A 22215-nucleotide genomic window follows, 5' to 3' on the forward strand; every position below is an offset into this window, starting at 1 on the left:
CGGCCAATCATTAGCCAGATACCCACACCCACGTACAGACTGGCGAAGCAACTCAACGGCCTGCTGACTCCTTATGTTCCTTGCGCCTTCAGCCTGAAGTCTCCAAAGGAATTTGTGGACTTACTGCGGGGCGCACGGGCCACAGGGATAAGAGCCTCGTTGGACGTAGAATCGCTGTTTACCAACGTACCTGTGGACGAGACAATCGGAATGATAGCCGACAGAGTGTATCGTGATCCAGCCTGTACTCCTCTTGACATGCCAGAAAGTATTCTGAGGAAACTACTCCAAGCTTGTACTAAAGAGGCACCCTTCTTGAGCCCGGATGGGCACATGTATAAGCAAGTAGATGGGGTCGCCATGGGTTCTCCCCTAGGTGTCCTGATTGCAAACTTCTACATGGGTACCATCGAGCAAAAAGTCTTAGTCGACATGAACTTGAAACCGGCCATATACTGCAGGTATGTTGACGACATTTTTACACAGGTACCTGATGTCAGACATCTGCAGGAGCTGAAGGAGGCATTTGAGCAGAGTTCCGTGCTGCGTTTCACTTACGAGACGGAAAAGGATGGGAAGCTGCCTTTTCTAGATGTAACAGTCATGGAAAAGGGCGGAGGTTTCCACACTGCAGTCTACACAAAGGAAACAAACATAGGAATGTGCCTAAATGCCAACAGCGACTGCCCTGACAGGTACAAGAGGAGTGTTGTTAACGCATACGTCGACCGTGCTCTCAGCCACAGCTCAGAATGGAAGCAAGTCGACGAAGAACTCTGTAGGGTAAGGCAGGTCCTAGTCAATAACGGCTTCTCCAATGGTTTCATCGAAGACATCATAAGAAGGAAAGTGAAAAGCCATGCAACCTCCGAAGAGACAACTAACACAACACCTATACCCCCTATTAGACTATTTTACAGGAACTTCTTTTCCACAGCTCATAAAACAGAGGAAAGGGTCCTGAAAGATATTGTTAATAGAAACGTTATCCCTACAGACAAAAATCAGAGGATACAACTGACGATTTACTATAAAACCAGAAAAACGGCCAGCCTACTCATGAGAAACTCTCCAGACACAAAACATAACGCTTTAAAAGAGACTAACGTCGTCTATGCCTTCAAATGCCCACTTGGGGACTGTAAGCTCCAAAAAACCCAGTATATAGGCAAGACAACAACATCTCTTTCTAGGCGTTTAACGATGCATAAACAACAGGGCTCCATTAAGGAACATATAATCTCTTCCCATAACCAAACCATCGCCAGAGAAATCCTAGTAAACAACACAGAAATCATCGATAGATACAGCGATAGCAGGCGGCTTGACGTTTGCGAGGCACTACACATCAAGAAGTCAACACCAGCAATCAACAGCCAATTATTGCACAACTATATTCTACCCACCTCAAGACTCCGCTTCAATATAGAAGCATCAAGAAATATGGACCAATAGGCTTTCTACAAACACTTCTATTCAATACCCATTGTTTCTGTTCTGTCTTGTGTTGATACTTTTAATACCCTATTAATATCCCCTAGTGTTCTGTCTTGTGTTAATGCCACATCACCCTTCCCACCTCACTCAAATGTAATGCCACATCACCCTTCCCACCTCACTCAAATGTAATGCCACATCACCCTTCCCACCTCACTCAAATGTAGATATAAAATCAGGGAAACGCAAGTTCTAATCAGTTGTGTATTTGTGAAGTCTTTGAAAATGTAATAAGTTTTACGAAACGCGCCCGTGTCGCGTCAGACTAGAAATAAAAATGAATTTTGGAGAAGTGATTTTTGATTTACCTCCAACAGTGAAGCGTAATGTACGAAAGATTGAGAAAATTCGTGTTAGAATTATTAATCTTACTTTTTCGGTCATATTTAATAATATATGTCTACAGGAAAGACTGCTACCAAAATATACTAATATATATATATATATATATATGTCGTACCTAGTAGCCAGAACTCACTTCTCAGCCTACTATGCAAGGCCCGATTTGCCTAATAAACCAAGTTTTACTGAAATAATATATTTTCTCTAATTTTTTTCTTATGAAATGATAAAGCTACCCATTTCATTATGTATGAGGTCAATTTATTTTTATTGGAGTTAAAATTAACGTAGATATATGACCGAACCTAACCAACCCTACCTAACCTAACCTAACCTATCTTTATAGGTTAGGTTAGGTTAGGTAGCCGAAAACGTTAGGTTAGGTTAGGTAGGTTAGGTAGTCGAAAAAACATTAATTCATGAAAACTAGGCTTATTAGGCAAATCGGGCCTTGCATAGTAGGCTGAGAAGTGAGTTCTGGCTACTAGGTACGACATTTGTATATATAAAGTTGTATATATATATACAACTTTAGAACACTTTCCCACCAGGAGACTCGAACCCTAGCCAGCACAGAAGCCTTCCAGCAACTGGCATAACAGGTACGCCTTAACCCTCTCCACCACCTGCTCAGACCCTTAAAAGAGATGGTAATTTCGGAGTATTTAAATAGACCAAAGATCACCACCTCCCAAGAGCACTAGAGCAAGTGAGGGGTCATTTATACGTTTATTTCATCAAGTCCCTGTTAATATGGGAAGACACAGTGTCTATGCTTAAGGCACAACTCTCCTAAACACGAGAGTCAAGTATACAACATTAGAACACTTTCCCACCAGGAGACTCGAACCCTAGCCAGCACAGAAGCCTTCCAGCAACTGGCATAACAGGTACGCCTTAACCCGCTCCACCACCTGCTCAGACCCTTAAAAGAGATGGTAATTTCGGAGTATTTAAATAGACCAAAGATCACCACCTCCCAAGAGCACTAGAGCAAGTGAGGGGAGAGGGCACTCTGAGCAGGTGGTGGAGAGGGTTAAGGCGTACCTGTTATGCCAGTTGCTGGAAGGCTTCTGTGCTGGCTAGGGTTCGAGTCTCCTGGTGGGAAAGTGTTCTAAAGTTGTATACTTGACTCTCGTGTTTAGGAGAGTTGTGCCTATATATATATATATATATATATATATATATATATATATATATATATATATATATATATATATATATATATATATATATGTCGTACCTAGTAGCCAGAACGCACTTTTATGCCTACTATGCAAGGCCCGATTTGCCTAACAAGCCAAGTTTTCCTGAATTAATATATTTTCTCTATTTTTTTCTTATGAAATGATAAAGCTACCCATTTCATTATGTATGATGTCAATTTTTTTTATTGGAGTTAAAATTAATGTAGATATATGACCAAACCTAACCAACCCTACCTAACCTAACCTAACCTATCTTTAGAGGTTAGGTTAGGTGAGGTAGCCGAAAAAGTTAGGTTAGGTTAGGTTAGGTAGGTTAGGTTGTCGAAAAACAATTAATTCAGGAAAACTTGGCTTATTAGGCAAATCGGGCCTTGCATAGTAGGCATAAAAGTGCGTTCTGGCTACTAGGTACGACATATATATATATATATATATATATATATATATATATATATATATGTCGTACCTAGTAGCCAGAACGCACTTCTCAGCCTACTATGCAAGGCCCGATTTGCCCAATAAGCCAAGTTTTCATGAATTAATTGTTTTTCGACGACCTAACCTACCTAACCTAACCTAACCTAACTTTTTCGGCTACCTAACCTAACCTAACCTATAAAGATAGGTTAGGTTAGGTTAGGTAGGGTTGGTTAGGTTCGGTCATATATCTACGTTAATTTTAACTACAATAAAAAATAATTGACCTCATACATAATGAAATGGGTAGCTTTATCTTTTCATAAGAAAACTATTAGAGAAAATATATTAATTCAGGAAAACTTGGCTTATTAGGCAAATTTGGCCTTGCATAGTAGGCTGACAAGTGCGTTCTGGCTACTAGGTACGACATATATATATATATATATATATATATATATATATATATATATATATATATATATATATATATATAGGGGTACCACCACTGGTTTAATTAAAGGGACCCACATCCTCGAAGAAGAAAATAAATAGTGTTCAGAGAAGACCTTGTGGATTCTCACTGAATACTTTAATCTTTTCCTCTCCTACCACCCCTATTATTTTTTTTTTTATTTGATTTTATTGCAATGTTACAGTTTACAGAAAACACACACTTATATAACAATATAACAATATACCAATCAGTGTTCGAAGACCTCGTCCAGTTCCTCGGGGGTCGGGTGCGTACCCAAGATACAGCACGCATTTCCCCTCTGAACAGCGACACTGAGGCGCTGGAACATAAAACTGGCCGCTCTTGGGTCTCTAGTCTTCCCAATGAGTTCCTCGGCCAGCTCCTTCAGGAACTTAAGTGAACATTTACCCCAGGCGCCCAGAGTCTCAGAGCCTATTGGCACGAACCAGTAACAACGTTCTAGGTCCCTGTACTTGTTAGTTTTCTGGGTCTCCCTGAAGGTGGCCGCCCCGCCTCCCTCAGCTGCGCTGTAAGGTAGATAGGTATCAGCCAATGTGGATGCACACGTGTAGTCCCACACGACCTGTTTACCTTCTCTCCACGGCTGCAGGGTGACTCCATCTGGGCGTTTTTGGCTGTTGTCAGGCCTGCACAACTGAGGTTCCCTTTGTGCTGGGCACCCAGCTGAAGCCAAACTTCTCTTGATGATGTCATTGACTGCTTCATGTCTGGCAATCTTTCCCTGTGTCTTACGACAGATGAGACCATGGCTGCCGTATTGGTCTGCCCGTGCATGGCCGCAAATACACCGGTGCTCGGTGGAGATAGGGGCGGCAAGGCGCAGAGCAACACCAATACTTAGGGTCCGATGGTCCAGGCGGGTCCCCAAGGCGGAATTAGGGACTGCCAACAGGAAGTCCCCGGCATGGGGAGCTTGCACAGCTAGAAGACGCGCTTTGTCCTTCCTGGAAGCTGCCTCCAGCAATGATGTGGCGATGTTCTCCACTATGGGGCTATCCCATTTGGACTGTTTGCAGTCATTTGGAAAAGTCGGTCGAGGATGAGAGTTGACAAGAGTGTCCCACTGACCGGCTCCTTCCGCGAATTTGGGATCATGAATCCCAATGAAGTCTCTTAGGTGTTCCGGTAGTATTTCCTTAACTAATTCACCTGTTGCACTGGTCGAGGATAAGAATGCCGGCAATGCTAACTGGGTCGCCTTGCGAATACCTATCCCCCCGAGTCTAACTGGGAGCGTTGCTTGGTCCCATTGGTCATCTTGCAGGGAGAGGTTTAACACTTTCACGGTTATTGACCTTAGGAGTGTGTCATATTCTGTTAATTTTGGGCTGTCGAAGGAGGGAGCACACCTTAGGAAATAGGTCACCTTAGGAAATATATATATATATATTAAATACATCTTCAGAAGGAATGATTCCTTCTGAAGATGTATTTAATATACGAAAGTACTTAAGGAAATTCCTGTTTCATTTTCCTCCGTGGTATGACATTGTCACATTCTTAATCACGTGTTTATTTTCGTGATATACACACATGTATATATATATATATATGTATATATATATATATGTCGTACCTAGTAGCCAGAATGCACTTCTCAGCCTACTACGCACGGCCAAATTTGCCTAATAAGCTAAGTTTTCATGAATTAATATTTGTTCGACTACCTAACCTACCTAACCTAACCTAACCTAACTTTTTCGGCTACCTAACCGAACCTAACCTATAAAGATAGGTTAGGTTAGGTTAGGTAGGGGGGGTTAGGTTTGGTCATATATCTACGTTAATTTTAACTCCAATAAAAAAAATTGACCTCATATATAATGAAATGGGTAGCTTTATCATTTCATAAGAAAAAAATTAGAGAAAATATAATAATTCAGGAAAACTTGGCTTATTAAGCAAATCTGGCCTTGCATAGTAGGCAGAGAAGTGCGTTCTGGCTACTAGGTACGACATATATATATATATATATATATATATATATATATATATATATATATATATATATATATATATATATATATATATATATATATATATATGTCGTACCTAATAGCCAGAACGCACTTATCGGCCTACTATGCAAGGCCCGATTTGCCTAATAAGCCAAGTTTTCCTGAATTAATATATTTTCTCTAATTTTTTTCTTATGAAATGATAAATCTAATCATTTCATTATGTATGAGGTCAATTTTTTTTTATTGGAGTTTAAATTAACGTAGATATATGACCAAACCTAACCAACCCTACCTAACCTAACCTAACCTAACTTTATAGGTTAGGTTAGGTTAGGTAGCGGAAAAAGTTAGGTTAGGTTAGGTTAGTTAGGTTAGGTAGTCGAAAAACAATTAATTCATGAAAACTTGGCTTATTAGGCAAATTGGGCCTTGCATAGTAGGCTGAGAAGTGAGTTCTGGCTACTAGGTACGACATATATATATATATATATATATATATATATATATATATATATATATATATGTCGTACCTAGTAGCCAGAACGCACTTCTCAGCCTACTATGTAAGGCCAGATTTGCCTAATAAGCCAAGTTTTCCTGAATTAATATATTTTCTCTAATTTTTTCTTATGAAATGATAAAGCTACCCATTTCATTATGTATGAGGTCAATTTTTTTTATTGGAGCTAAAATTAACGAAGATACATGACCGAACCTAACCAACCCTACCTAGCCTAACCTAACCTATCTTTATAGGTTAGGTTATGTCAGGTAGCCGAAAAAGTTATGTTAGGTTAGGTTAGGTAGGTTAGGTAGTCGAGAAAACATTAATTCATGAAAACTTGGCTTATTAGGCAAATCGGGCCTTGCATAGTAGGCTGAGAAGTGCGTTCTGGCTACTAGGTACGACATATATATATATATATATATATATATAAAGTTGTATATATATATATATATATATATATATATATATATATATATATATATATATATATATATATATATATATATATATATATATATATATATATATATATATATATATATATATATATGTCGTACCTAGTAGCCAGAACGCACTTCTCAGCCTACTATGCAAGGCCCGATTTGCCTAATAAGCCAAGTTTTCCTGAATTAATATATTTTCTCAATTTTTTTTTCTTATGAAATGATAAAGCTACCCATTTCATTATGTATGAGGTCAATTTTTTTTATTGGAGTTAAAATTAACGTAGATATATGACCGAACCTAACCAACCCTACCTATATATATATATATATATATATATATATATATATATATATATATATATATATATATATATATATATATATATATATATATATATATATATGTCGTACCTAGTAGCCAGAACTCACTTTTCAGCCTACTATTCAAGGCCCGATTTGCCTAATAAGCCAAGTTTTCCTGAATTAATATATTTACTATAATTTTTTTCTTATGAAATGATAAAGCAACCCTTTTCTCTATGTATGTGGTAAATTTTTTTTTATTGGAGTTAAAATTAACGTAGATATATGAACGAATCTAACCAACCCTACCTAACCTAACCTAACCTATATTTATAGGTAAGGTTAGGTTAGGTAGCCAAAAAAAGCTAGGTTAGGTTAGGTTAGGTAGGTTAGGTAGACGAAAAAACATTAATTCATGAAAACTTGGCTTATTAGGCAAATCGGGCCTTGAATAGTAGGCTGAGAAGTGCGTTCTGGCTATTAGGTACGACATATATATATATATATATATGTCGTACCTAGTAGCCAGAATGTACTTCTCGGCCTAGTATGCAAGGCCCGTTTTGCCTAATAAGCCAAGTTTTCATGAATTAATATATTTTCTCTAATTTTTTTCTTATGAAATGATAAAACTACCCATTTCATTATGTATGAGGCAAATTTTTTTTATTGGAGTTAAAATTAACGTTGATATATGACCGAACCTAACCAACCCTACCTAACCTAACCTAACCTATCTTTATTGGTTAGGTTAGGTCAGGTAGCCGAAAAAGTTAGGTTAGGTTAGGTAGGTTAGGTAGTCGAAAAACAATTAATTCATGAAAACCTGGCTTAGTAGGCAGAACAGGCCTTGCATAGTAGGCTGAGAAGTGCGTTCTGGCTAATAGGTACGACATATATATATATATATATATATATATATATATAAAGTTGTATATATATATATATATATATATATATATATATATATATATATATATATATATATATATATATATATATATATATATATATATATATATATATGTCGTACCTAGTAGCCAGAACGCACTTCTCAGCCTACTATGCAAGGCCCGATTTGCCTAATAAGCCAAGTTTTCATGAATTAATGTTTTTTCGACTACCTAACCTACCTAACCTAACCTAACCTAACATTTTCGGCTACCTAACCTAACCTAACCTATAAAGATAGGTTAGGTTAGGTTAGGTAGGGTTGGTTAGGTTCGGTCATATATCTATAATAATTTTAACTCCAATAAAAAAAATTGACCTCATACATAATGAAATGGGTAGCTTTATCATTTCATAAGAAAAAAATTAGAGAAAATATATTAATTCAGGAAAACTTGGCTTATTAGGCAAATCGGGCCTTGCATAGTAGGCTGAGAAGTGCGTTCTGGCTACTAGGTACGACATATATATATATATATATATATATATATATATATATATATATATATATATATATATATATATATATATATATATATATATATACATATATATATATACATATATATATATATATATATATATATATATATATATATATATATATATATATATATATATATATATATATATATATATATATACATATATATATATATATATATACATTGTTGACTTCTATATATGTTGACTTCTTGAAGAAGTCAACACCAGCAATCAATAGCCAATTAATGCACAACTATATTCTACCCACCTCAAGACTCCGCTCCAATATAGAAGCATCAAGAAATATGGACCAATAGGCTTTCTACAATCACTTCCATTCAATACCCATTGTTTCGTATTCTGTCTTGTGTTTAGGAATTTAATACCCTATTAATACCACCTCACCCCATCCACCTCACTCAAATGTAGATATAAACAAATCGAAGATGTGTATGTTCTATTCAGTTGTGTATGTGTAAACTAAAGTCTTTGAAAATGTAATAAGTTTTACGAAACGCGCTCAAGTGTCGCGTCAGACTAGAAATAAAAATGAATTTTGGAGAATTGATTTTTGAATTACCACCAACAGTGAAAAGAAACGTACGAAAGATCGAGAAAATTCGTGTTAGAATTATTAATCTTACTTTTTCGGTCATATTTAATAATATGTCTACAGGAAAGACTGCTACCAAAATATACTAATATATATATATATTATATATATATATATATATATATATATATATATATATATATATATATATATATATATATATATATATATATATATATATAACTTTTTAGACACTCAACCCACCAGGAGACTCGAACACTGGCCAACAAGGTGGCAGTTGCATGCTGTATCCACTACGCTATACTTCAAAGCCATTAGAGAGGTAGGAATTCTGGGGTATTTAACCAACCAGAATTCCAATCCTCTCCCAGGCGATGAGATAGTGTGGGACCTCGGATGCTCTTTCATCGGTTCCTGTTATATGGGAAAACTCAGTGCCAAATGCTTAATGCACAGACTACCCTATTCCAGTAGCTGAAGTTTATAACTTTTTAGACACTCAACCCACCAGGAGACTCGAACACTGGCCAACAAGGTGGCAGTTGCATGCTGTATCCACTACGCTATACTTCAAAGCCATTAGAGAGGTAGGAATTCTGGGGTATTTAACCAACCAGAATTCCAATCCTCTCCCAGGCGATGAGATAGTGTGGGACCTCGGATGCTCTTTCATCGGTTCCTGTTATATGGGAAAACTCAGTGCCAAATGCTTAATGCACAGACTACCCTATTCCAGTAGCTGAAGTTTATAACTTTTTAGACACTCAACCCACCAGGAGACTCGAACACTGGCCAACAAGGTGGCAGTTGCATGCTGTATCCACTACGCTATACTTCAAAGCCATTAGAGAGGTAGGAATTCTGGGGTATTTAACCAACCAGAATTCCAATCCTCTCCCAGGCGATGAGATAGTGTGGGACCTCGGATGCTCTTTCATCGGTTCCTGTGCATTAAGCATTTGGCACTGAGTTTTCCCATATAACAGGAACCGATGAAAGAGCATCCGAGGTCCCACACTATCTCATCGCCTGGGAGCGGATTGGAATTCTGGTTGGTTAAATACCCCAGAATTCCTACCTCTCTAATGGCTTTGAAGTATAGCGTAGTGGATACAGCATGCAACTGCCACCTTGTTGGCCAGTGTTCGAGTCTCCTGGTGGGTTGAGTGTCTAAAAAGTTATAAACTTCAGCTACTGGAATAGGGTAGTCTGTGCATTAAGCATTTGGCACTGAGTTTTCCCATATAACAGGAACCGATGAAAGAGCATCCGAGGTCCCACACTATCTCATCGCCTGGGAGAGGATTGGAATTCTGGTTGGTTAAATACCCCAGAATTCCTACCTCTCTAATGGCTTTGAAGTATAGCGTAGTGGATACAGCATGCAACTGCCACCTTGTTGGCCAGTGTTCGAGTCTCCTGGTGGGTTGAGTGTCTAAAAAGTTATAAACTTCAGCTACTGGAATAGGGTAGTCTGTGCATTAAGCATTTGGCACTGAGTTTTCCCATATAACAGGAACCGATGAAAGAGCATCCGAGGTCCCACACTATCTCATCGCCTGGGAGAGGATTGGAATTCTGGTTGGTTAAATACCCCAGAATTCCTACCTCTCTAATGGCTTTGAAGTATAGCGTAGTGGATACAGCATGCAACTGCCACCTTGTTGGCCAGTGTTCGAGTCTCCTGGTGGGTTGAGTGTCTAAAAAGTTATAAACTTCAGCTACTGGAATAGGGTAGTCTGTGCATTAAGCATTTGGCACTGAGTTTTCCCATATAACAGGAACCGATGAAAGAGCATCCGAGGTCCCACACTATCTCATCGCCTGGGAGAGGATTGGAATTCTGGTTGGTTAAATACCCCAGAATTCCTACCTCTCTAATGGCTTTGAAGTATAGCGTAGTGGATACAGCATGCAACTGCCACCTTGTTGGCCAGTGTTCGAGTCTAATGTGGGTTGAGTGTCTAAAAAGTTATAAACTTCAGCTACTGGAATAGGGTAGTCTGTGCATTAAGCATTTGGCACTGAGTTTTCCCATATAACAGGAACCGATGAAAGAGCATCCGAGGTCCCACACTATCTCATCGCCTGGGAGAGGATTGGAATTCTGGTTGGTTAAATACCCCAGAATTCCTACCTCTCTAATGGCTTTGAAGTATAGCGTAGTGGATACAGCATGCAACTGCCACCTTGTTGGCCAGTGTTCGAGTCTCCTGGTGGGTTGAGTGTCTAAAAAGTTATAAACTTCAGCTACTGGAATAGGGTAGTCTGTGCATTAAGCATTTGGCACTGAGTTTTCCCATATAACAGGAACCGATGAAAGAGCATCCGAGGTCCCACACTATCTCATCGCCTGGGAGAGGATTGGAATTCTGGTTGGTTAAATACCCCAGAATTCCTACCTCTCTAATGGCTTTGAAGTATAGCGTAGTGGATACAGCATGCAACTGCCACCTTGTTGGCCAGTGTTTGAGTCTCCTGGTGGGTTGAGTGTCTAAAAAGTTATAAACTTCAGCTACTGGAATAGGGTAGTCTGTGCATATATATATATATATATATATATATATATATATATATATATATATATATATATAGTGACGATAATCTCCTTCAAGAGAGATTGAGCCTGCTCTTCCCTCCTAAGTACGTCCCTAACAACAATAACAACTAATATAGAAGATATATCCAACAAGTACAACACCAAGGTTTGCCAGAGAGCAAACGTATTCAGCACCAGGAACACCTGCTCCACCTCCGCCACTCCAACCAGCAAACTACCTGTCCGACGCCTGCACGTCGCTGATTGGCTGGTGCACATCGCACCTGCTCCCTCCACCCGCCACACTACCTGACGTCTGGGCCACCACGACCTACAGCCCCCAGAATATCCCGTGCTTTCCACAAGTTAACACGTCTCATTGGTAGACTAAGCCCTGGCTTACGTGTACTAAGAGAGGTGGCAGCTTAAAGCCAATGTTCCTGCACTCATATATCTCCTTGTATATTATTCACTTGTATTAACGTAACTTTTCATTTTGCCAGTGATTATTCTTATTATTTTGTTTGATTTATGTTACAATTTTTATGTCCATTTTATTCATGTTTTGCTTTTCTAACGTAATTAAAATTTCATTGTTAAATTTACTTGTGTTTTGTGTGTCTTCCCATTACCTTACCACAGACGGAAGTTCCAGATTTTCTCTTTTTGTTTCTTTATGTGACGAGGCCATACCCCTAGCTTTTGAAACAGCCGAACACCAACGCGTTACCGTCACATATTAAGTGGGGGCCTGTCCTAGGAGCTTCACTCAGGTACTGGTGCCAAGTAGTAATTAATGGTAAGCGTGTTTTACTTTGGTAACGTAGCTTTTACTATTTTTCATATTCAATTTCATTTTATATGGTGCGGTGTGTATTGTGCATTACGAGAGTATCATATGGTGAAGGTGAGACAACTTTGGATTACGTGGTGACTGTAGGCCTCAGTCATACTCTTAATTGGTCATCTCTCTTTCCGTGTTATTACTCGTGTTTACCATCTTTTGTCCCTAGGATATTTCTCATATTTTCGACAGATCATCATATTGGTACCCTGGTACTGTGGTCTGCCCCCGGGTCAAGTGCACCTAATCTTCTGCAATCTGACTATAGGAGGATAAAGAGGGCCATAGTTCCTCTAGCTCGAACTTTAGTTGCTGAATTGGGACCTCAGCAGCAGTTCTCGTCACCAGTTGACACCTCGCACCCCTACACGTCAGTCAGAGATGATGATACATACAATGGTAGGGAATTAGCTTTCTTTTTCAGAGCACAAAAGTTCGCTAATTCTGTAAGTATCATATTAATTTCAGTGGGAAAGACTTGCTTATGTCCTATAGAGACTCGGCAAGGTATGCCTACATCCTTGGACTACCAATTTTACTTTTGAGGCAATTAACTGTTTCATTTGTTTTCGAAACTCTGTTTCACTTGTTTAGTAGGATTTTCTTGCCCTTATCCTCTTACATGAGTACCGGGTACAAGATTTCCTGCGACCTTGATTTAAAATTAATCATTTAACATCTTGTACTTAACTTTAAATGTTAAAGATTCCACAGGATAGGTACCAGTTGCCACGTTGTCCTGTTTCTGACATTCACTATATCACAACGGTATATTCGTTGTACATTTATTTGCTAAATTTCACCATGTTTCGTCTCCAAGCTTTCCGTGCAGATCCAGCAGGTGAAATAGGGACTTTAAGTCGTGCCAAGAGGACTGAATTACAAACTCTTGCACATGAGTATCAACTAGAAGTTCCCTACCAAGCCAACAAAAATGACATACACAACCTGTTGCTGGATCACTTTTTAGAGCAAGGTAAGATAGACTCCGAAACTCATGAAACTTACTATATTGCAGATAAAACTGATTTGGCAACGATGAAACTCAAACTAGAGCTGGCCAAGATTGAACGTGAGCAGCAAAGAGAAGCAGCTGCCATACGAAGGGAAGAACAAGAACGTGAGGCTGCCTTGAGGAAGGAAGAACAAGAACGTGAGATTATCTTACTCCGTGAGCGGGAACGAGTACAGCTTGAAACAAAACGACGCGAGTTGGAGATGCAACACGAACATGACAAGCAACAAGCAACTCTGGCCATAGTGTCGTCAACGAGAATTCGCGTTGGAAACCTCACACCTCGCTCAACGCCAGCAAGCTACTGCCAATCTTCCCATCAGTTTTAATATATCACATGCAAGTAAGTCAATGCCATCCTTTGTAGAAGCAGAAGTTGACGTGTTTTTTACCACCTTTGAAACCCTTGCTAATCAACTCAGTTGGCCTGTCGACCAATGGGCCACACTTCTGAGAGTCCATCTTACAGGTAGAGCTGCAGTCACACTCAGTACTTTGGCGTCTGAGAATGACTACCAGACTCTGAAACAAGCAGTGTTGGATGCCTACCTCCTCTCCACAGAAAGTTATCGAAGGAAATTCCGTGACCACCTGAAGGCAAGTACCACTACCTTCCTCGAGTTTGCTAACACAAAACGGAGATATTTTATGAAATGGCTGGAAGCAGCACATGTCTCTACTTTTACAGAACTCGTCAACCTGATGCTTGTTGAAGAATTCTTGAGGCGTGTGCCGCCTCCTGTCCGTCTATATTTAGCAGATAAAGAAGAAACCGACTACTTGAAGTGTGCTAAGTCGGCTGACACTTACAGCCTCATCCACCGGCTGACACCCGAACCATCCTCCAGTAAGAAGTCGTGGTACAGTTACGAGAAAGTGAGTACCGATCAAGCTGGCTCGCAACTGTACTGCAAGTATTGTAGACTCTATGGACATACCATAGACAAGTGTGGTAAGTCTCAATACAAGGGAACCACTGACACACAGAAACCCAAACCAACTCCTCCTAAGTCCGGTAAGCCTGTGATGAATGTTGGTGTCAATGTTAATGATCTTTCTCTTTTCAGTAACCACCTGTATACTGGAACTGTCTCTGCCAACTGTTCAAATCCGGAGGGACGTTTCAAATTGAAGATCTTGAGGGACACAGCGACTCTTCAATCGATCATCTTGAAGTCGGCTGTGCCCAACATCGCCTACACCGGAGAAACTGTCTTCATCACTGACCTCACTGCTACCACTCCTTATCCTCTCGCCAGAGTCCACCTGGATTGTCCCTTCGTGAACGGAGAAGTCCAAGTCGCCGTCAGGGAAAAGCCTTTTCCCATGCCTGGAGTGCAACTTCTCCTGGGCAACGACTTGGCAGAAGACCTGCAACCGACCAACCTGATCGTCATGGACAAACCCCAGGTGTGTACCTCTGTGCCAATTAACCCTATATTCGAGTATGTTCCAGCAAAGGTTCAAGAGAGTGATGAAGTTTCTCCTCCGGTTCTAGTGACCACCCGTGCACAAGCCGCACGTCCATAGCCAGCTGACTCTACTGCTACCGCTGTCCCTCAAGACCCTCAGAAACTACCCCCGAATCTGACCAAGTTGGAGTTCCGTAAGTTGCAGAGGGAAGATCTTACCTTAACACCATTGTTTTTCCAGGCTGAGACTCAACCCGACAGTATTCCTGGGTTCTTCCTAGAGAACGACTTGCTCTACCGCAGATATAGACCCAGTAAACTGAAGGAAGAGGACGATTGGGCCAACATCGAACAACTTGTGATTCCTGCCAGCCTGCGGCCCACTATTCTACACCTGGCCCACGGAGCACTCTCCCACTACGGATTCAACAAGACTTACCATGGAATTCGTCAAGACTACTACTGGCCAGGTATGGTAAATAGCGTCAAACAGTACGTAAAACAGTGTCATACATGTCAGATGGCAGGTAAACCGAACATCTCTATTCCCAGAGCGCCACTGATTCCCATACAGGTGCCTGCGGAACCTTTCCACAGACTTATTATAGACTGTGTTGGTCCTTTACCTCGGACCAGTTCAGGTAACGCCTATATCTTAACCATCCTGTGTCCTACCACCAGATTTCCCATAGCAGTTCCAGTGAAGAACATCACGGCTGCTACGGTTGTAAAGCATTTATTGAAGATCTTCACTCAATATGGATTTCCCAGGGAGATTCAGAGCGACTGTGGTACCAACTTCACCAGTGATCTCTTCAAAAGGACACTGGAGGAGTTCAACATCAAACAGGTATTGTCCAGCCCCTATCATCCTGCTTCACAGGATTGAGCGTACTACTCTTGAGCGTAGTCATCAGACTATCAAAGCACTCCTGAATAAGTTTTGTAGTGAAACCTCTAAGGATTGGGATAAGCAAATTGATTTGATAATGTGCATATATAGAAGTCTTCCCAATGAGTCCCTAGGAGTATCTCCTTTTGAGATGCTCTACGGACGTAAGTGCCGTACTCCCCTCAAGGCTTTCAAAGACTCTCTACGAGATGCCACCTTCAGTGAGCATCAGAATGTGCCCCAGTTTCTTCAAAACCTTCAACACATTCTAGAGAGAGTCCACCGTTTTGCCCATGATAATCTATTGAAAGCACAGGAGAGGATGAAAACTCATGATGACCAGACCAGCAAAGTAAGAAAATTTAAGCCGGGAGACTTCGTGCTAGCATACTTCCCTATCCCAGGTTCTCCTTTACAAAACAGGTTTTCAGGACCCTACCGCATCAAGGAGTGCAGAAACAACCATAACTACGTTCTAGAGACTCCAGATAGGCGGCGGAAGACCCAGCTGTGCCACGTCAACCTCCTGAAGCTATATAATGGTACTCCTCCCACTGTCATGATAAATTATTCTACTTCTACAGAACCATACATCCACAGTGAGACCTTCCCTGCTTCTCCTCCCGAAAGCACCGACAAGGAGTCCACGCTTTCTAATTCAAAAATCCATACTGATATTCCCAACCATTTTCAGGACCCTAATAGTGCTCCTCTGCCATATTCTAATTCCACTCTCACCTCGTCAGATAAGCCCTTCATCCTCCATGTCGACACCAGTGGTACCGGCGTTGGTGGTGTCGTGATGCAGCAACCAGGCGAGGAGAATACACCTGTCAGCGACTACTGCTACAAGGAACTACAGAACAATTGGCAAGGAGCTACTCTTCATCATCCTGAAGCTCCAGCACTTTGCTCCACACCTGAAAAGTGCTTGGTCTACCATCAATACGGACCACACCACCCTACACCTCCTGCAGCACGCCCACTTCTCATCTCAACGTCTTCTACTATGGGTTTGATAACTGCAGAAATTCAACCTGGTGACCCGCTATACCAAGGTTCTGACAACATCATAGCCGATGCCCTCTCCAGAGTTTATGAAGTAGAAGCGACTCCATCTATTACTCCAACACATAACGACGTACCTTCCAGAACCGCAGGCTTCGCGGGAGAGTTGTGACGATAATCTCCTTCAAGAGAGATTGAGCCTGCTCTTCCCTCCTAAGTACGTCCCTAACAACAATAAGAACTAATATAAAAGATATATCCAATAAGTACAACACCAAGGTTTGCCAGAGAGCAAACGTATTCAGCACCAGGAACACCTGCTCCACCTCCGCCACTCCAACCAGCAAACTACCTGTCCGTCGCCTGCACTTCGCTGATTGGCTGGTGCACATCGCACCTGCTCCCTCCACCTGCCACACTACCTGATGTCTGGGCCACCACGACCTACAGCCCCCAGAATATCCCATGCTTTCCACAAGTTAACACGTCTCATTGGTAGACTAAGCCCTGGCTTACGTGTACTAAGAGAGGTGGCAGCTTAAAGCCAATATTCCTGCACTCATATATCTCCTTGTATATTATTCACTTGTATTAACGTAACTTTTCATTTTGCCAGTGATTATTCTTATTATTTTGTTTGATTGATTTATGTTACAATTTTTATGTCCATTTTATTCATGTTTTGCTTTTCTAACGTAATTAAAATTTCATTGTTAAATTTACTTGTGTTTTGTGTGTCTTCCCATTACCTTACCACAGACGGAAGTTCCAGATTTTCTCTTTTTGTTTCTTTATGTGACGAGGCCATACCCCTAGCTTTTGAAACAGCCGAACACCAACGCGTTACCGTCACAAAATATATATATATATATATATATATATATATATATATATATATATATATATATATATATATATATATATATATATATATATATATATATATATATATATATATATATAATAATTCAGGAAAACTTGGCTTAATAGGCAAATCGGGCCTAGCATAGTAGGCAGAGAAGTGCGTTCTGGCTACTAGGTACGACATATATATGTATATATAATCATCACCTTTTTTGATCCAATAAAATTGACAAAATACCAACTTGGGGTCGTTGATGATATCGATGAGAGCGTCGACAATGATGTCAACAGTGATCTCCTCCCACACCAGAGAGCGCCCCAGACGAGACTCCCTCACTATGAGAGCATTCCTGGGCTGGTCTCCGAACACAGGGAGGGCGAGGAGGGGAGTCGCATGGTAGACGGCCTCCTGCAGACCCAAGAGACCACAGTGCGTGATGAACACCTTGACGTTGTCGTGGGCTGCGGTAGAAATGGTGTTAAATGAAAGATTTGTTTGTATGTAAAGTGGGTTTTAACACCTGTCATTGTTTTTAAAGTAGATAGGAGTTACTGAGGAAAATTCTGATTTTGTATTATATTCTTTTGGTAATCTCCCAATGTATCTGCATCATAAGAAATTTCCCACATATTGTTAAGTGTACACATACAAACAGTTAAACCCACCAAGAATATCCTGCTGGGGAAGCCACTTGGTGATCATCACATTGTCAGGAACGTTCTCTATCACACCTTCGTATTTCCAGATGACGCGCTGCGGCAGCCTGCGGAAGACCTGGACGAAGAGGTCGCGGTACTGGACTGGCATGTCGGTGCCTTGCGTTATGGAGCCCAAACTGAAGTAGATGACGCCAGCGGACCCCGCCCCTGTGATCCATGACTCCAGATTCTGCAAAGTGATGTTGAGGGGACTTGTTCCCAAGATTCTGGAGGGTTTTATATGGAATGAATAATTTCTAAACGCAAATTGTATAATGAAACAAAAGGATTTTCTTATTAAATATTGTAAAATCTGTTCATAGTGTTGGTTTGCAACACTAAAACAACAGTGACAGAAGTACTGAGGTGTCGCTGAAGAGGAACACATAAAGCTGAGGCCACGAAAACAAGTATGGATAAGAATGTGAAATAATCTATGTTACGCAAGCACTAATTAAGAGTTATTTCGCAACCTATGAGGGCATGAGAGGCCGGACAACTCGCCTGGTGGGGCAGAGGACTGGCGGTTCGACAGTGCATGCCGCCCACCTCCACCTGTGACGGCAGGACAACTCACCTGAGGCAGAGGGTTGGTGGGTCGACAGTGCATGTCGCCCACCTCCACCTGTGAGGGCAGGACAACTCACCTGAGGCAGAGGACTGGCGGGTCGACAGTGCATGCCGCCCACCTCCACCTGTGACGGCAGGACAACTCACCTGAGGCAGAGGGTTGGTGGGTCGACAGTGCATGCCGCCCACCTCCACCTGTGAGGGCAGGACAACTCACCTGAGGCAGAGGACTGGCGGGTCGACAGTGCATGCCGCCCACCTCCACCTGTGACGGCAGGAGAGGGAGTGGCATACCAATGCTAAAGTGGGTGTTGATCAGCGCCAGACTCATGTTCCTCTCCAGGTCTAACAGCGGCGGCAGCTCCGGGAACTGTGCAGAGATCTGAGGAATAACATCAGACCTGTACTGCACGCTGGTCAGGAATTTATTTAACGAGTACATAGCTCCTGTGGAGTAGACTGACTGAAAACACTACAGTGTAAAATGGGAAAGATAGACTCTTAGTACCAATTATCGGGTATAATCTTTTACAAAAATTATTACATAAAAAATAGAACTTTAATGATTCGAGGAAACGTCACACCTGTAACAAGAGGAAATCAAATATAATCCTGTTACCCTTCTTTATTTATCGTATAATCATCAGTGCAGCCGAGCTTGACTCACCTCTTTTTGCACCATGGGTAAGTACAACCATGAATTAAAATAGATGGGTTGAAGTATGTGTACAAGTGTGTTGAGGAACTGCTTCCAGGGCGTCAGCGGGATGGCATGCGGGAATAAGTTGTTTGTTACATAAGCTGGGTTGTAAACGTTGCCCATAATGGCTGCCTGACGTGCGTTTACCGCTGTTGCTAGTACGGATACGAATGGAACCTCATGCACGAATGGATATGCCACCTGTAAGGAAGATTTAGACAAAGATACACTTTAATAGATGTATTGTTAAAAATTATGCTGTCGTTATATATTTCGAGTATTACAATGAATTGATACAAATATTATCACTATCTATTAGGAATATAAATCAAGGTATACATCAGTATCATTGATTTAGAAGAATTTGGCGATTGTGGCATTTAACAGTGAATTTTAATTGATTTGTTTTGTTTTTATTGGTATTCATTTGTCACTATTAACTTTGCCCTTTAATTTTATTTATTATGTCAATTCAAAGTTTATTTGGAGAATTTTCTTCATCGGTACCAAAGTCTACCCGGTGCTTGGGTCGACCTGGTACCCGGTATTAGGGTCGACCCGGTACCCAATTCTACCCGGTGCTTGGGTCGACTCGGTACCCGAGTCTACCCGGTGTTGACTTGGTTTCTCATGGTAATGGATTCGGTGTGAAGACGGGCTGATCTTCTGGCTGCTGTTTGCCTTGTACGATGTTAGTGTTGCACAACTGATTGATGAAATCTTCTGTATTATTACCTCCGTATTCACCTAAAACATTGATGAACAAATCGTATAGCTTATTATAAAGGTTTCTTATCATCCTGGTGTTAAGTACCTTGAGCTCTGCAATTACTTTATCCTCTCCTGAGGATATTATCAGAAGGCTTCTGAAGTTTCCCAGGCAGGCTGTTGAGAGAGATTGATAGAGAGATAGATAAGGATAGAGACAGGAAGAGAGGGAGAGACAAATACAGGTATCTCTCAGGAATAGAGACACTGACAGATACAGACAGTAGATAGATAGATAGATAGGTAGATAGATAGATAGATAGATAGATAGATAGATAGATAGATAGATAGATAGATAGATAGATAGATAGATAGATAAATAGAGTCTTCTTTTCGACGGCTAATAAAACAGAGGAAAGGATCCTGAAAGATATTGTTGATAGGAACGTTATCCCTACAGACAAAAGTCAGAAAATACAATTGACAATTTATTATAAAGCCAAAAAAACGGCCAATCAACTCGTGAAAAACTCTCCAGATACCAAACAGAATGCCTTAAAGGAGACCAACGTCGTTTATGCCTTTAAATGCCCACTTGGGGACTGTAAGCCCCAAAGAACTCAGTATATAGGCAAGACAACAACATCTCTTTCCAGGCGATTAACGATGCATAAGCAACAGGGCTCCATTAAGGAACATATAATCTCTTCCCACAACCAGACCATCACCAGAGAAGTCTTAACAAAATACACGGAAATCATCGATAGATACAGCGACAGCAGGCGGCTTGATATCTGCGAGGCACTACACATTAAGAAGTCAACACCAGCAATCAACAGCCAATTAATGCACAACTATATTCTACCCACATCAAGACTCCGCACCAATATAGAAGCATCAAGAAATATGGTCCAATAGGCCCTTTGCATTTACTTCCATTCTTCCCCTTTTAACTTTACCCAATATTACCCAATATTTCGTGTTCTGTCTTGTGTTGAAAGTTTGTTTTCACCTCATCCAAAACTGTTGTAACATATCACCTCACCCAAATGCAGGTATATAAAATGAAAAGCCGTTTGAATTGTAACATAGTAAGAAATCTGTTTGCAGGTTATAGTTGTGTGTGTGTAAACTAAAGTCTTTGAAAATGTAATAAGTTATTACGAAACGCGTTCAAGTGTCGCGTCAGTCTAGAAATAAAAAAGAATTTTGGAGAATTGATTTTTCAATTACCATCATCAGTATAAAGAAATATAAGAAATATTGAGAAAATTCGTGTTAGAATTATTAATCTTACTTTTTCAGTCATATTTAATAATATATGTCTACAGGAAAGACTGCTACCAAAATATACTAATATATATATATATATATATATATATACATATATATATATATATATATATATATATATATATATATATATATATATATATATATATATACATACATATATATATATATATACATATATATACATATATATATATATATAAATATACATATATATATATATATATATATATATATATATATATATATATATATATATATATATATATATATATATATGCATGTATATATATATATATATATGTCGTACCTAGTAGCCAGAACTCACTTCTCAGCCTACTATGCAAGGCCCGATTTGCCTAATAAGCCAAGTTTTCCTGAATTAATATATTTACTCTAATATTTTTCTTATGAAATGATAAAGCTACCCATTTCATTACGTATGAGGTCAATTTTTTTTAATTGGAGTTAAAATTAAC

At 40.0% G+C, this 22215-nt stretch overlaps 1 protein-coding gene across 2 annotated transcripts in view; it reads right to left on the reverse strand.

Annotated features, from left to right (window-relative positions):
• LOC123762357 (UDP-glycosyltransferase UGT5-like) overlaps window positions 1-22215 on the reverse strand; it is a 61321-nt gene that overhangs the window by 8289 nt on the left and 30817 nt on the right. For both annotated transcript variants that reach the window (XM_069323728.1, XM_069323737.1), the window contains exons 4-7: window positions 19703-19936; window positions 19253-19417; window positions 18433-18655; window positions 18009-18228 (exon numbers count right to left, since the gene is read on the reverse strand). In XM_069323728.1, coding sequence (XP_069179829.1) covers window positions 18009-18228; window positions 18433-18655; window positions 19253-19417; window positions 19703-19936 — 842 coding nt within the window. The remainder of the gene's footprint in view (window positions 1-18008; window positions 18229-18432; window positions 18656-19252; window positions 19418-19702; window positions 19937-22215) is intronic.

Source organism: Procambarus clarkii, chromosome 2 (assembly GCF_040958095.1).
Source record: "Procambarus clarkii isolate CNS0578487 chromosome 2, FALCON_Pclarkii_2.0, whole genome shotgun sequence".
Lineage (NCBI taxonomy): Eukaryota > Metazoa > Arthropoda > Malacostraca > Decapoda > Cambaridae > Procambarus > Procambarus clarkii.